We start from the raw sequence: 17753 nt of genomic DNA, 5'->3' as shown, positions 1-17753 counted from the left end.
TATATATATATATATATATATATATATATATATATATATATACAATGGGGAGAAATAAATATTTGTACATGCCAAAATGTTTTATTTATTTAAGCTCTAATGAAAATGATAATTCCTATTGGGTAAAAATGAATGGGAATGAGCTATTTGATTGGGTAATGGGGAGCTATGATGGTGTAGAGACAGCTGACTTTGTAGGCCACTATATTCTAAATATCCTTAGAAAAGAAATAAAAGGAATCAACATAGGTCTATATAGGGACAATGGCCTGGGAATGGTACACAATAAAAACAGATATGATATGGATACAATACGAAAAATATTATGCAAAATATTTAGCCAATTATGTCTAAGAACCACAATTAGTACTGACCTTAAAGAAGTAAATTTTCTAGATATTATCATGAACCATAGCACAGGTAAATTTAAACCCTACCACAAATCAAATGAGGAAGCCTTGTACATAAATGTAGGCTCCAACCACCCACCAGAAATCATTAAACAACTAGTTAATAACATTAGCAGACACGTCTCTAATTTTTCTACTGATAAAGACACTTTTAAAAAGGCCGCCTCATTCTATAATGTTGCATTAGAAAGGTTCAACTTCAAGAATAGCATAAACTATGTTGAACCAAATGCAGGATAGACCAATAAGATGCAGACAGAGGAAAATATCATGGTTTAACCCACCTTATAGCATAAATGTAGTCACTAGCATAGCTAGAGAATTCTTAAAATTAATAGACAATGACTGCCCACATTCATACAAAACCTCAAACACCATTAAAGTTAGCTATAGTTGTCTCGCCAATATATGGTCAATAATACTCAAACAATAAAAATAAACACACCAGGAATACCTCCAAAAGACACTGTCCTCTAAATAATAACCCTCTGGAAAAAGAACTTATATACAAGGTCAAAATCATGGATCCCAATGAAGTAACAAAGAAGTATATTGGAATGAATGACAGGAAACTCATTCAAGAAAAGATACATGCAACACCTGGCATCATTCAGGGACAAAAGTAAAAGACATATGACATCACTGTCCAATATGATATGGACATTGAAACACAGAAGAGTAAGCAACCTCCAAATAACACCATTGCTAAAACCAGAAAATACAGGGGTAGGGTACCAAATGTGAGCTCTGTATCCCTGAAAAGCTAAATATCATCCAGCCAACAAATATGATCTTAAATATTAGGGATGAAACCGATCATACACAAGCAATATTTTACACTCCAACATTTCAAAGAGGAACCACCACCTACTCTACAAACCCCACCAGGATAGTTTCTTTCCCTGAATGTGAACATTAAATATATACAACAAACAAACTCCACACATAGAAGATACGTGCCCTTTGACGAACTTCCTCAGCACACAAACATACAAACATCACATATACCCAGCATATAATAAAATATAATGTAATATATTATATAATATAATGCAAACAAATTCACCATTGAACACGGTCTTTTTCCCCCACAAAAGTCAAATCCAAGGGAGATAATCATCCAAAAGAGTAGTGTCCCTTGATTTCTTTATGAGACTCTTTTGTGAATTCCTGAGATCTTTCGTGTTTTCATCCAAAATGGAGATGAACATCATCCCTCCATGTGATTGGCTTGAAAAATTGATAAGATATTAAAATATTTTTCTCAACTTGAAACCAATGTTAGCCTTATACACATACGTATATATACACATACGTAAATATCAAACAATAAGAATGAGTGCTCAGTACTGCATTGGTGGATAAAATTTCTTTATTATATATATATATATATATATATATGAAATTTATTAATAAGGGTAGAAATTGATATTAATCAATTAAAACCAGTGGTCTAGCATATTAAAAAAAATCTGAAGAATAAAATTATATTACATACAAAAATAAGGGGAAGGACCAGCAAAAGTGGACTCCTATATGCTAGAAATAGATGCTGAATCATCTAACCACGAAAAAATATGTTCTCAGTAAAAGTTTAGCGACACAACAGACTGTAAAAGGGCAAGACAAATGAAAAAATACTAAATAAAAAAAAAACGATTAACCCACGTACCATGGTTTTACCTGTTAAAATTTACTTTTGCTGGTCATTCCCCTTATTTTTGTATGTAATATAATCTTAATCTTCGGATTTTTTTTAATATGCTAGACCACTGGTTTTAATTGATTAATATCAATTTCTACCCTTATTAATAAATTTCAAATAATTAAGTTCTCAAACCGGTAAATTAGCTGCAAAAATTTATTAACTGCAGAGTTATTTCCGGACTTAGCACACCAGATTGAAGACATTTGAAGGGATACACTGAATGTAATTTGTAGAATCTACACGTGCTCCCTTTCGGGTGGACGTCTTATGTCTAGTTCTGGAAATTATATTTTTAAATCGACAGACTACGCTGATGATCCTGCAGATATTTACTTATGTAAATTTTAACAGGTGAAACCATGGTACGTCGGTTAATCGTTTTTTTATTTCGTATTTTTTTATTTGTCTTGCCCTTTTACAGTCTGTTGTGTCGCTAATTTTTTACTGAGAACATTTTTTCGTGGTTAGATGATTCGGCATCTATTTCTAGCATAGAGGAGTCCACTTTTGCTGGTTATTCCTCTTATTTTTGTATGTTATATATATATATATATATATATATATATATCAGGTTACTAGCATAACAGCATCATAGGCAACTTTTACAAGGGCTTGATAGAGAGGTAATTACAGAGGTATCAAATTGCTGGTCCAAGCCATGAAAATCATGGAAAAAAGTTGTAGCTCAATTGATGTGAGAGAAAATTATTCTAGTCTTGTACCACGAAGAAGTACTACTGATGGTGAGATAACTGCTGGCTAAGTGTCAATTGCTGTCTCTTGCATTCGTTAACAAAGAGAAAACCTTCAATAGTGTCTCTTGCTTGGACACTGAGGAAGATAGGAGTAAATGAAGTACTTGTGAGAGCAATGCAGAACAAGGCAGAGGAGTTATCAGCAAGATAAGAATTAGTAACAAGCACTATGATGAATTTACAGTGCAGGTGGGCATCCACCAGGAATCAGTGATCATATCCACTTCTAATCTGCCATAGTTCTTCTGGCCATAACAGAGGAGTTTAAAGCTGTGTGCCTTTGGGAACTCCTATATTCTGATGAGCTTATTTTTATAACTGAATCTGTACTAGGATTAGAGAGGAAATTTCAGGCATGGAAGCAAAACCTGGAATCAAAGGGTCTCAAGGTTAACTTAGCAAACTTAGGAAGACAAGACCCTGCACCATCAGGGAAATGGCCTAACTTGATTTGTAGATATTCAGTTCAGTATACTCAGTATAAATTATGGACACATAAGTGGTGCAGCGGAATCACAGGAGATTAACAACAAAAGCAGACTTTGTATGTGGCAGATGCATTGGAGTAATAAGCTCTAAGAGCATATAAGAATAGATACTCGGAAATGTGCAGAAGGATTCCTAGAAGTAGTAGATAGTTTCTGTTATCTAGGTAACCTAATTAGCAATGGTGGAAAATGTTCTGAAAGTAGAGTAGCCAGAGAAAGAACAGGGTAGAAAAGTTTAGAGATCTATTACCTCTGTTGACAAGAAAACATTTCCCTTTCAGAGTGAAAGGCAGACTACAATGCTTGTGTAGGCACTGCAATGGTACATAGTAGTGAGACATGGGGCTCTGAATGTGAAAGACCTGCTAAGACTAGAAAGAAATGAAGCAAGCATGCTCCAGTGTATATGCAATATCAGTGTGCATGATCAAGTACAAGTATATTGAAAGAAAAGCTGGGCATAAGAAAAATCAGATGTAGTGTACAAGAAAGAAGACTGCATTAGTTTGGGCAAGTGATTCATATGATTAAGGATAGTTGTATAAAGAAGTGTTAATCACTCACATTAGATGAAACCTGTGAAAGAGAAAAACCTAGAAAGATGTGGAATGAGGTGGTGAAGGGTGATCTCTGGATGCTGGAACTCATGACAGTGATGAAAAGCAAAGTAAAGTTTCTAGATATTAACATGAACCATAGCATAAGTAAATTTAAACCCTGCCACAAATCAAATGAGGAAGCCTTGTACATAAATGTAGGCTCCAGCCACCCACCAAGTCTTATAAATAGATGAACCAGTAGACAGTTGAAGTCAAACTGTGAGGGTGTTAGTCTCATTGATTTGGCATTGGAGTATTGGATTATTGTGTGAACGGTTATGCATACAACTTTGTCCCTGCCAAGTCTATTACACTTTCTTCTTACTCTTCTTCCACCACCCAGACAATTGGGTCCTACACCTGAACCACTTTCTGCTGACACCTATTTCTCATTATTACCATCAATGACCTTACCACTGTTGTTGGTATCCTTGTCATACACTTTCTTCACTCACAATCTTTAACCCCACAACTCATCACTTTTGTCACTCACCTATCTATTGTTACTGTAAGCCATGAAAGCATAATCTGTTACTATTTATCATATCATATCACTATTGCTGTACTGTTAGTCACTACTCCATCTGTGCTCCTCCCAAACAGTATCCATTCTTCATTCATATCTACCCTCACCCCTGTTAATGATTCACTACATTCATGCCCTCTATATATTTAACCACCTTCACCAGATGTTTTTATCCATCTCCCACTATCTTTCCACAATTTTGCAACCTTATACCCACCACCCTCCCTGATTTTTTTGTATCTACACTCTCTCTTATACATGAATCTTTTCTGTTTGGCTGCCAATTTTCAGTCTCTTCAATTTCTGTTTGAATTGATTTCATATTCGGTGTAATGATATAGTTTTATATGCTAATCAATGCTTTGAAATTCATTTTCACCATAAATCAATAGATAAAGAGTTAATAGCTTTTAAAGTTTGTAAATTTTGGGTAATTTTAGCCAATCATAAGCTACAGACACATTCATACCTGTTTCCATAGTAACAAGCCAAGCATGTCTGTGAGAAAGCATGTGTTCACAAATATATGCTATTCATTGAGGTGGTGGTGAGATATACTAAAAATAACAGCTAAATAGACCTTAAATCATGCACCCCAAATTTTTGGCTTTGGTTTTTGCATAATTGTATGAATTCCCATGTGTAGAATACAAATTTGCAAAAAATTTTCTGAAAATTCTAAAATATAAAAAATTCACGAGGCATTATATGGCATGCATAAAGCAGAATTCTGCCAGTATTTCATTCGTTTACAGTTGATATGTGCTGTTATGCACAAAATGACAGCTTCCAAATCCCATTTTCTGACTGGGTGAAAATGATCAAACTTTAAACTTCTATAACTTTTTTTTTTTTAATTTTCTGGAAAAAAATGAAATATCTCCTGAGATTCAGCTTGGAAAACTACATTAATGTATCAAATTTTAAATTTTCAAAAATTGGCAGCCAAACTGAAAAGATCCCAATACATTGCTTGGATATGTTACTATGACAGTATATTCTAGCATCTTGCCATCACTGTATTTACCGCTGTTTGAGCTACACTCAAGCCTCCATCATCTAAACTTATAAACTCTTTCCAAAAGAGTAAACCTGTTCCTGCTCCCTTATCATACTTTAACCCCTCAACACATTGCTAAAAATGATCACCCTATCTCTTCTCTCCCCTCTCAGTTAACAGAGGCCCTTCAGTCTTGCAAGTTATAAGGTAACCTCATTAGTGTAGGCACCATGAAAAAAGCATCCAGTACACTTTGTAAATTAGTTGGTACTTGGAAGGGCATTCACCTTAGAACCATGTCAGACTGGGACACTGGAGAAAATGCAGTCCTCTGACCACTGATCTATTGAATCCTGTTAAAACTTCCAGCCCATGCCTGCATGGAAAGTGAACATGAAAGGATGATGATGATGATGATTATATAAAGTCATCGTTTAACATTCATGTTCCATGTTAGCATGGGTTGGATGGTTTGACAACAGGTCTGAGGACTGCACCATGCTCCAAAGTCTATTTTGGCATGGTTTCTACAGCTAGATGCCCTTCTTAACACCAACCATTTTACAGCATGCATTTGGTGCTTTTTTCTGTCAGGTCATCATGCAATCTGCAAGACTACATTCCCTTTCAAATGAGTGGAGATACAGTAAAGAGGGAGGCAGCTTGATGCTACAGGATGAAGCATTCAAGTTATTGTGGAGTGAACTGACACCCCCGCATGTGATTGCCAGTGGACTGGATAAGTCTTATAAATAGACGAACCAGTAGACAGTTGAAGTCGAACTGTGTTTGTTTTAGTCTCATTGATTCGGCATTGGAGTATTGGATTGTTATTGTGTGAATGGTTATAAGATAACCAGCTCTTGTTACTTTGCTTATTATTATACAGTTATATTTGGTACTGTGATTATTGTTACACACACATATACATCATATATCGCCACTAATGATATAACAGTTGGAAACAAGAAGTGTTCAAGACTCACTCAAATTATTGTGAATTGTTTATTTTTTGCTTATGAGGACAAAAATTCATCTTGTCATTTACCATGGAAGAACTATTATCAACACAAGGTCTTACAGGTTCTCCTCAAGGAAATGAAAAATGCTACAAATGCATTTACACCAGATTTGTTGGCAAACTCCATAGACAAATTTAGATATAATCTGGATGAAGGCATCACATTTGCTGCTTATTATAGTCAATTTGAGGAAATATTCAAGAACAAATGTTCAGATGGGAAACTAGACCAGAAGACTAGACATTTGCTAATAAAATTAGCACTAGGAGAAAATGAAAAGTACATTAATTATATACTACCTCAAAAACCTGGAGAATTATGATTTGAAAACACAATCAGCACACTATCAAAAATTTTTAGTGAAAAAAGATTTTTGTTCAACACGAGGTGGTCCTGTTTATATTAAACCAGTAGACAGTTGAAGTCGAACTGTGAGGGTATTAGTCTCATTGATTTGGCATTGGAGTATTGACTGTCCGTTCAAAAAACTTAAATGTTTTGGATGTGGTTTCAAGGTTGCAAAAGTTCTCATTGTTGCACAAAAATAAGGAAAGAATTCAAAGATGATGCCTACACAAAACATAATAAAAATGTATACAGTGTATCTGAAAATGATAAGGATAACGAAATACATAAGAAGCTTGCAAACATAGAAATAAATGGAACAAATGTCAGATTACAGCTTGATACTGGGAGCAATATAACTATATTAAATGACAAAACATGGAGTATGTTAGCTAAACCAGTACTAAGTAAAACTACAAAAGTTGCGAGAGGTGTTTTGGGAAGAAAATTATTGTTTAGAGGTGAATTCAATTGCAATGTGACTTTCCAAGGTAGAACAATAAAAGCAAAGGCATATGTGCTAAATAATATCAATAACCTATTTGGAACAATTTGAATGCAGAAACCTGATCTCTAGGATTTACCCATTAAGCACTGTAGCAAAAATGTAATAGGTACAGGCACAAGTTCTAACACCGGCTTGGATAAATTGCAAAAAGAATTAATTAAAGAAAGCATTCCCAGACATTTTCAGATGAACTAGGTGCATATTTGAAAACAAAAGCATAATTTGAGATGAAAGAGAATGCAGTACCAATTTTTAAACCAAAAAGAAATGTCCCATACACAACATTAGAACAGATAAAGTGTTAGAGACTAGAAAAAATTGTAATTATCCAAATTGTGGAATATTCTCAATGGGCATCACCAACTGTACACTAAGAAAAAGAATAATAAAATCAGAGTGTGTGCTGATTTTTCCACTAGGTTCAATGAATGTCTTAAAATGTTCAACTATCCACTACCTACTCCAGATGACATATTTGCAAAATTAAATGGTGGCAAGATATTTTCTAAATTGGATCTCTCTGATGCACATCTACGAATTAAAGTAGACAATGAATGCTTTAAATACCTAACAATTAACACACATAAAGGGCTGTATAAATACAACAGGTTACTATTTGGCATAAAAGTCGCACCAGTGATCTTCCAACAGACTATGGACGCAATATTAGTGGACTGTGAACTCACAATTGCATATCTCAATGACATATTGATTAAGAGTGAATCAAGAAGTTTGCATGTACAACATATGAAAAAGGTATTTAAAAAACTAAGTGAATATGGGTTCAAACTGAGTGCAGATAAGTGTGATTTTTTTTTGTCTAAAATTAGATATTTGGGGCAAATCATAAATAGAAAGGGTTGGTGTCCAGATCCTACCAGGGTATCAGAAATCAGAAATATGCCCCCACCAAAGAATGTGGTGACATTACAAGTGTTTTTGAGTATGGTGAATTATTACCAAATTTACATCCCTAACATTCATAACTTGCATGCTAAAGAAAGGAATGAAATGGAATTGGATGCAAAAATGCCAAGAAACCTTAAAACAGTTAAAAGATATACTAAATTCCAAGCTATCTTTAGCACATTATGATCCAAAAAAGGAAGTTATAGTAGCTCCAGATGCCAGTGACTATGTCATTGGAGTGGTAATTTTGCATAAGTATGAAGATGGTAATACAAAACCCGTAGTACATGTATCACGTACACTATAGTCTGCTGAGAGGAATTATAGCTAGATTGAGAAAGAAGCTTTGGCAATGATTTAAGTTGTAAAAACGTTCCATAAATTCATCCATGGCAACAGGTTTTGTCTGTAAACTGACCATTGTCTCTTATTGACTATATTTGGCTCTAAGGAGGACATCCCAGCACATACTGCCAATAGCTTGCAAAGATGGGGAACCATTTTGTTGATCTACAATTTCAAAATGGAATACCTCTCCTCAAAAAAGTTAAGCCACACAGACACTTTATCTAGGTTAACATCTAAAAATATTGAATTGTTTGAAGAAAGTGTAACTACATTGTTAAGAGCTGAAACAGAGATAAAAAGCATTTTGTGTAATGTGATTAATGAATTTCCTTAGAGGAAATTAAGGCCAAAGTACCAAAAGATGACAAAACAACTAAAATGAAAGTCACTTTTAAAAAAAAAGTAAATACATGCTGGCCTGAAAATTTTAATTCAAACTCATATTCTGTATGCAACAACATTCTAATGTATGCACAGAGGATTGTAGTACCATTTACACTGTAAAAGAATTCTGAAAGATTTTCAGGTTGGACATCAAAGAATGTTGTGCATAAAAGCACTTATGAGAAGTTATGTGTATTGGCCGAAGATGGATAAAGATATCGAAAATCTTGTAAGATTTTACAGAGGCTGTGCTCAGACAACAAAATCACCTACTATAAGATACCAAAGTGGCCAAAGACTGAGACACCATGGTCCAGGCTTCACATTGACTTTGCAGGCCCACTATATGGAAACTATTATCTAATAGTAGTGGATAGCTATGCAAAATGGCCAGAAGTATGTAAATGTAGACATCCTACATCCTCTGCAATAATTGATTTCCTTCATAAGGTATTTGCTCAATATAATATACTGGATACCATTGTGTCCGATAAGGGAACAAACTTTACAGGATCTCAATTCAGAGATTTCTGCCAGATGTCCCAAATTGGTCATATAACCACGCCACCGTATCATCCACAGTCAAATGGTCAGGTGGAATGGTTCATGGGTATGTTCAAGAGGGTATTAAGAAAAGTGAACAAAGGAAGGATTGATGACCTGGCATTAATAAAATTTCTAAGTGTATATAGAGTTAACCCAAATGCACCGTCAGGTAGATCCCCAGCCAAACTAATGTTTGCGAGAAAGATTACATCCACATTCGACAAACTGCTGTCAAGCAGGGAAAAAAAGAACTTGGAATAACAATGACAAAAGCACTATGGTGAAAAAGTGCTTTTTGAAACATACAGATATAGGAAACAATCATGGGAGGATGGTATTATTTGTAAGAGAATTGGAAAAATTATCTATATGGTAAAAAAGGCAAAAGGACAAGGGTTCAATTTCAAGACATGCAAACCAGTTGAGAAAAAGATACACTATGTTTGAAGTGCCAAAAGCAGATAAAACTGACACACCTGTTTGGAGTAGTACTAGACATTTCCAGAGCTTTAATGGTTGACCTGAAGAGGAAAGAGTATTGAACTCCATTTGGACTTAATTCTTTTAAAAGGGAAGATGTGGGGTAGGAATAAAAAAATATAAATAAATAGATGTGTACACCCACACTCTCCTAGAAGTGTATAGTTTAAAAGATGAGATGTTGTGGAGTGAACTGACACCCCACACGTGACTGTCAGTGAACTGGATGAGTTTTATGAATAGATGAACCAGTAGACAGTTGAGATCAAACTGAGGGTACTAGTCTTGTTATTGATTCTGCATTAGAGTATTGGATTTTTATTGTGTGAACTGTTATAATAAGATAACCAATTCTCGTTACTTTGCTTATTCTCGTTACTTTGCTACTGTGATATATTGTTACACATGCATACATCATATATCATCACTGACTAACATAACACAACTGAAAAGAAGAAGCCAGAACTTGTAGAGGAGATTCAGAGCTGATCTCAAAACAGAAGAGAAGATAGAAGTCAAGGCATAACAGGAAAGATATATACATATATTTTCATTTTAAGACAAAATATTGTACAATCCATAGAAAAAAATCTTAATTGGTCTCCAAATGAAATTATAGTAGTTACTGATAGATGAATTTCTTATTAGGCTTTACTTTGATAACAACAATAATGCTGATGAGATTACCACCATTGTTATCATCATCATCATCATCATCATCATCATTTAAGTCTTTTAGAATAGTGTCAGAAATTATTCCCCAGATGTGCATATTTTAAGTATCAAAGATTGCAATTCTGCAAAAAAAAGTGGAGAAGGGATTTGTTTGCATCCCACATAATTTTTTTTTTGTTTTTTTAATTAAAAATGTTTGTTTTTTTCATTTTGGAAACCTTTCCAGTTTTATGTTTTAAATATCTGAGATTATGATTCTCCACAAATATCACTTTTTGAAATCTATATGCTAATGTTTGTTACATTAAATTTTAACATTTTTTCCAATTTACATGTGTACTATTACAAAATGGATGTTTCCCAAGTGTATACAAGGGAGCTTGAATATTAGGCAGCCAAATGGAAGGAATGACAACTGAATCAGAGAATAATAGGTCCAAAACACTGAGCCAAATGTCTGGATATGAACTTAAAGATAAAATGTATCTCATTCTATCAAGCAAAAAAGACTGACTAAGATCTTCCAAGCAGAGAAGAATTGGTTTGCAGTTCAGTCTCCAAAGCTAAGACACAGAAGATGAGTTATTTTTTAACCACCACTGCATCATTTCATTACATCACCTAGCTGTTTCAATACTGCACTAATTGAATTGTTTTAGGACAATCAACAATGTAAATTGAAAAGCTGAGTTATTTACAAGCAACGCTGATCTGTTTCATTAAATCACTACAGTTTTGTTATGACAACAACTACTGAGTTATGTCACTTAAACCATCACTGAAGCATGTCATTTCAAGGACTTTTGAGATCTCATTACACCCACAACTTATTTGTGTTATTACACCTATTGCCTAATTGTGTCATTACAACTACCTCTTAATTGTTTCAATGCACCCAGCTCTGAGCTTTGTCACTAGAATCACTGATCTGTGTCATTACAACTATGGCTTAGGTGCTTCACTGCAATGCCACTGGCTGACATAATAGTGAGCATTGAAATATCAATGCATCCACAACTGAGCTGCTTCATTACAACCAATGCACTTTCATGTTACACTGTTCTATTAATTGGGTGTTGGCGTTAGGAAGGGCATCCTGGATTTGGAAGGGCATCCAGCTGTAGAAACTTTGCCAAATTAGATTGGAGCCTGGTGTTGCCATCCGGTTTCACCAGTCCTCAGTCAAATCGTCCAACCCATGCTAGCATGGAAAGCGGACATTAAACGATGATGATGATGATGATGATGATGATCTATTTTTTTATATAAATGCTTAAGTTATTAATTTAACTGTTTCTCTTCCATGTTTAAATATTTTATGAATGCTGGTCGTTTTTAAAAATTAAGGACTTGTTGGATAATGTCGTGATATATATACAGAAAAATGAGATACTATATATATATCACATAAATTATGATAATATCCAGAAAGATCAAATAATATATGTATTACATAGAAAAGAAGAAAATTGCGTAGAGGGTAGTGTTTCCACAAGTAGTAACAACAATGGTGAATGGTAGAAGTGATGACAAACAATGACAGCAACAATGTATCAGTGAGCAATGAATTTAACACCTCAGCAACTTGTCGGTCTCTTATTTGTGGTACTTCCATGCAAGCGGGACAAGAATGTTGAGTGCTTTGTCCAATAACACAAAACAATGTATATCAGTAAAAGTAGTCAATGTTTTGTATCTATGGGTATTATCATTGCTATTACCACTGTCTCTCCACCTGCTACTACTATGACTTTTGCTTCTCTGAACATATTTATCTTGCTAACTTGATTGAGATACTGCACTATATACTTTACCCAATCCTACTGCCTCCAAACTGCAAACCTCTAAAATCCACTTTTGGCCCATGTTTTTAATTCAGACATTAACATAAGATGTTCAAACTGTAAAGTAACTACTTCAGTCTCATCATTCTGTGATAGTCATAGAAATTTTCCTTTTTCTCCAAAATTAAAAAAAAAAAGAAAACACCAAATGAATGAATGGAACAAGAAACAAACAAAAATTCTTACTTGAGAACATCTACAGAGGCTTCGTGGGTCAAGATAGGAGAAGATGAAGAGACTAAGGACACGAGGTAAAACACGAGTAAAGTCCTCTTGACAAACAGGTAGATGTTCATCGATACACTGTTTAACAAACTGAAGTCGCTTGGGGCTGCATCCTTTCACCATTGATAAAAGCATAAAAGATCGTTGCTCGTCTGACCATTTTTCAAACTAGAATAAAAAGTTAGAAATTTAAATTTAGAGATAATTACATAAGAAATTGTCTAATAAATTTATATGATGTATATGATTTATCAAAGCCAATAGATAGATCATTAGGGTACCAGCTGATTAGTTAGAGAGTTGTAAATAGATTGTATACTATTAGCAGTATCTCTGGCAAAGACATTTAAATCTAGTGTATTCAGTTTCTGACCCTTAATGAGCATTGCCAACATACTAAGATTCAATTTTGTGCTAAAACTATACACACAACACACATATAAAATATAATAACAAAAGCATAAAAAGTAATTTTCACTTCATAATTTTTTCCTCTATCTGACAAACTGCTACTCTTATAAAACAATCACATTACCACTAGTGGAATATATAAACACTATCTGGTTATCTAACACTATAATATATATGTTACAATCAGAACAGTACAGTGAATTGCTGGCAGGTGCTTTTAAAGAAACAATAAATAACAATACAAACCAGCATTCCAAGTTAATTGAATAGGGAAGCATCTGAGTTAAGTGAAGGAAACTTATATATCAACCCAATCAGAGGGCTTCTACACTGGGTGAAAGAAGAGACCTTCTGAAGTAAACCAACAAAAGAACCTCTACTATATGTGGGAGTTTCCATGTAGTTATTTTGCCCAATTGATATAGTAATCAAATCTATGTTAACAAACTCTTAAAGGAACTACATATGTTAAATCTGAAGGCAAAAGCTACCATTCACCACAATAAAATATGGTTGTTCATGTTTTGAAAAGCTAATCAAATGCTTGCGTCTTTTGATAAGCTATCTCCTTTGGCTAAGTGTTGAACAGAGTGCTGCAACAGCAATAACTACATTCGCATATGACACAATTATTCAACAATCAAGCTAATGAGCCAATGATGGTATGTGTGCTAAAAATAGCACCAAAATTATACTCTAGCTCCAGGTGCATTATATTTCTGTGGAAGATGGGATGATCACTTGGAATACTTGTAAGTCAGCTCAATCAGGCTGACTTGGGGATAAACAACAATCATACCATGCATCCCCATGCATCATCACCGTTTTTACATACAGTTTTATATGTTGGCATGAGTTTGATGTGCTTACAAGTATTGAGTCAGTTCATATTCAGAGTTGTTGCTCTCCGGAAAGGGTTATAGTCATGTCTCACTTGTACATTTCATTTTTGGCACATTTTCCATTGCCAACCCATTTACAGAGTGTACTGGTAGTATTTATTCTGGAATTCACACAAAGAGATTGTTATATCCTAAGCAAGAAAGAAGAGTTCTCAGCATTTTACAGAATATACTGGATGCATTTTATTGTGATACCAGCTTTAGAGAAATTATCTTGACCTCAGCAACACCGAAGTCACATTTGTTTGTTAACTAGCACCATAGAGTTATCTTATCCTTGACAGGCAGAAGATAGAGTAATGAAAGAGAACTATAACGGTAGGAGTGAAAGAGTAAGAATAAAAAAAAAGAGAGCTTAATAAGCAGCTACATAATGATCAGATTAATAGTAAGGAGATTCAACAGAGATAGCATAATTGATATGATAGAAGAGAGAAAGAAAAGGGAGACAGGATAATAGAAAAGTAATGAAAGTGAAAGAGTAATGGGAGAGTGCTGAGGAAGAGTGTGAAGGGAGATAAATATATATATATATATATATATATATAAAGTGACAGATAGCAATGATGATGGGTGATAGTAAAAGAGTAGGAGTGATGAATAGTGGGACATCACTAATACATAAAAGGTGAGGGAATAATGGGGAAGACAGACAGTAATGGCTAGCAATAAAAATGAGGGAAAGGTAAAGTGGAGAGTGAATATGGACTGAGATACATACAAGAGTAGGGGTGCATTAATTGGAAGTGAGAGTGATAAATAAGAATTACAAAGAGGAGAAAGAATATTTAAAAGTTTTAATATGAACAAAATGGTCAGGAAGGAGCCAAATATAAAATTATACATCTCAATCTCTATCACCATAAATCTTTATGATCATTTTTCCCTACATGGGTTTGGTGAGTCCTCTTCAGCACAGCACTTCACAACTAATCACAGTCCTTTGTCATCTCCTCCATGTGGTTCAGCATCTTAAGATTAGTTTTCATCATGTAGTCCCATGTCTTCTTTAGTCCCTCTCTTTCACAGTTTCTGTCCACTTTAATTGGACAGCACTTCTGGTAATTAGCATCCTCTGTATACATAACATGACTATACCAGCAATCTTTTCTCTCACACATTACATCAGATTCCTCTGATATCCAGTTATCCTCCCAGCTTATCTGTGCTCCATCATTCATGTGCATTAACTTTACACATTCAGTAGAACATCTTCACTTCATTTCTTTCCAACCTTCACAAATTCTCTGCATCCAAAGCCTACTTTTCACTACTGTGCAGCAGTGTACTTTATACATAAACATTTCACAGTTTACTCTTAACTCTGAGAGAGAAACTCTTTACTGCTAGCAGTGGTAAAATTCCCTGAACTTTTTTTTTTGTCATGTTCTTACTCTGGCATTTATACTTCTAGATAATTAGCACCTTTATTGTTAATTAGTTGACTTAAATAAATTTCTTCAGTATTAAGATTATATTTATACAACACAGATTCCACATAATCACAAACATTGGCACTATGCATACAGTGCCCATAACACACCAATTTTTACATTGTGCACATATAAAACGCTATTACAACAATAGGTTGAAGTATGAGAGGTGAATAAATTTATTTAACCACTTGACATCCATAGGATTACAACTGTTTTGCAGCCTCCTTCATGTAATAATTTCAGTGTCAGATAAATTATATTTACAGAAATATGCATGCTATGCATTATACAATACAACTATATATTCACAAATCTATGCAGATAAAGAAGCTAGCTTATCAGATTACTAGAACATCACGATTATACCAATGATTCAACGTGATGTAATCATGATGTTCTGGTGATCTGATGAGCTAGCTTTCGTTATTTGCATTGACATGTGAATATACAATAGTATTGCATAATTCATTGCAAAAATGTAAATATAATTTATTCTACATTGAAATTATAGCTACAGGAAGAAGGTTGTGAAAAGGCTGTAATCTAACTGAAGTCAAGTGTTTAAGTAAATATATTCTGTTCTCATATCTCCTGACACTTTATGGTTTACAAACTCCTCATGAAATGATTTCATTGATTTGATCTAGATTTAAGTTGCATGGACATTCTGCATTATACTCCTCTGTAATGGATTACTGTGTGGTCTGTTAGCCAAGTCCATTAGAGATGCATTTTGTGATAACCGTATGATTCTCATATCTTATACTAAAATTTTATGTACACACATACACACACACACACAGATATATATATATATATATATATATATATATATATATATATAATAATATTAGGGACAAAATCCAAAATTACAGGTAAAAACTCAATTAAAATCAATTTATAAAAAATTAAAATTAAATTGAGCTTTATAGATAAAATATATATAAAATATATAGTTTTAGGGAAAATAACCAAGTTTCAAGAACTCATCGATGAAAATCCACTATCACATATAGAAAAATTAACAATTAAAAGCACAATAAATGAGTATAATATAAAGTAAAGTAAATATCATAAGATAAATATAATATAATCATATGGTTATCACAAAATGCATCTCTAATGGACTTGGCTAACAGACCACACAGTAATCCATTACAGAAGAGTATATTATATTATATTTATCTTATGATATTTACTTTACTTTATATTATACTCATTTATTGTGCTTTTAATTGTTAATTTTTCTATATGTGATAGTGGATTTTCATCAATGAGTTCTTGAAACTTGGTTATTTTCCCTAAAACTATATATATATATATATATATATATATATAGAGAGAGAGAGAGAGAGAGAGAGAGAGAGAGAAAGAGAGAGAGAGAGAAAGAGAGAGAGAGAAAGAGAGAGAGAGAAAGAGAGAGAGACATGTATAAATACACATGTATATATTATCTACCACCTACCATATATATTAAAAAAAAAATACATGTTTACTATGGCCTTCAAGTAACGCATGCGCAATGACCTCCTTCATGCTGAGTACTGCTAAGAGAGAAGTTTTCATGTTTAGGATACAATTTGTGTGCATGCAAGAAAGCAACATGATTTTTTAACTTATACTTCGCAAAACATATATTCAAATGTGCTTGCAACTTCATTTGTTACTTGTGTGTGATATAAGTCATTTCTCATTACTTTTTTCTTACATATTATTAGTGTGTTTCTTCCTGCTTATTTAATATTCTACCTTTAACCCTGTTTCTGTTGTTGATGTTTTGTGTTGAAATTTTGCTTATGATTGCAGTTTATGTTAGTCTTTGAACCTACATTAAAAAGAATCATTGCAGCTTATGTTTCACTGTCTTCTTTTCATATGATACTTTTCATTTATTCATCATTGTTTTTGATGTTGAATGCATGTTCTGTTAAAAATTGCTTTGCAATATTTCATTTGCTTTAAATTATACATTCTCAACTATTTTCCTGCATTGCTTGTATTCATTTTCTTTTCAACAGAAGAAATATTAAGATTACATTGGTATTATATATCTATATGTCGACTTGCTTTCCATATAATGTAAATGAATGTTATATAAAAAAAAGAAAAGTATTATATAAAAAAACAATACACTCCTTTCATTCAATTTGCATCAAAAATGTGAATATAACTATGTATGTGTATGTATGTATATATACATGTATACGTGTATATATATATACATATATATAT

General features: G+C 33.5%; 1 protein-coding gene across 7 annotated transcripts in view; it reads right to left on the bottom strand.

Moving 5' to 3' along the window:
• The window catches only part of LOC106874806 (F-box only protein 16), a 185184-nt gene that overhangs the window by 160556 nt on the left and 6875 nt on the right, over positions 1 to 17753 (bottom strand). For 5 of the 7 annotated variants that reach the window (XM_052966311.1, XM_052966312.1, XM_052966306.1 and 2 more), the window contains one exon: positions 12734 to 12940. In XM_052966311.1, coding sequence (XP_052822271.1) covers positions 12734 to 12940 — 207 coding nt within the window. Of the gene's footprint in view, positions 1 to 12733; positions 12941 to 13429; positions 13451 to 14053; positions 14185 to 17753 lie in introns of those variants that run through there. The other 2 variants (XM_052966310.1, XM_052966307.1) reach the window with 2 other exon arrangements.

This window comes from Octopus bimaculoides, chromosome 3 (assembly GCF_001194135.2).
Source record: "Octopus bimaculoides isolate UCB-OBI-ISO-001 chromosome 3, ASM119413v2, whole genome shotgun sequence".
Classification (NCBI taxonomy): domain Eukaryota; kingdom Metazoa; phylum Mollusca; class Cephalopoda; order Octopoda; family Octopodidae; genus Octopus; species Octopus bimaculoides.
This window is presented reverse-complemented; position numbering and strand designations above follow the sequence as displayed.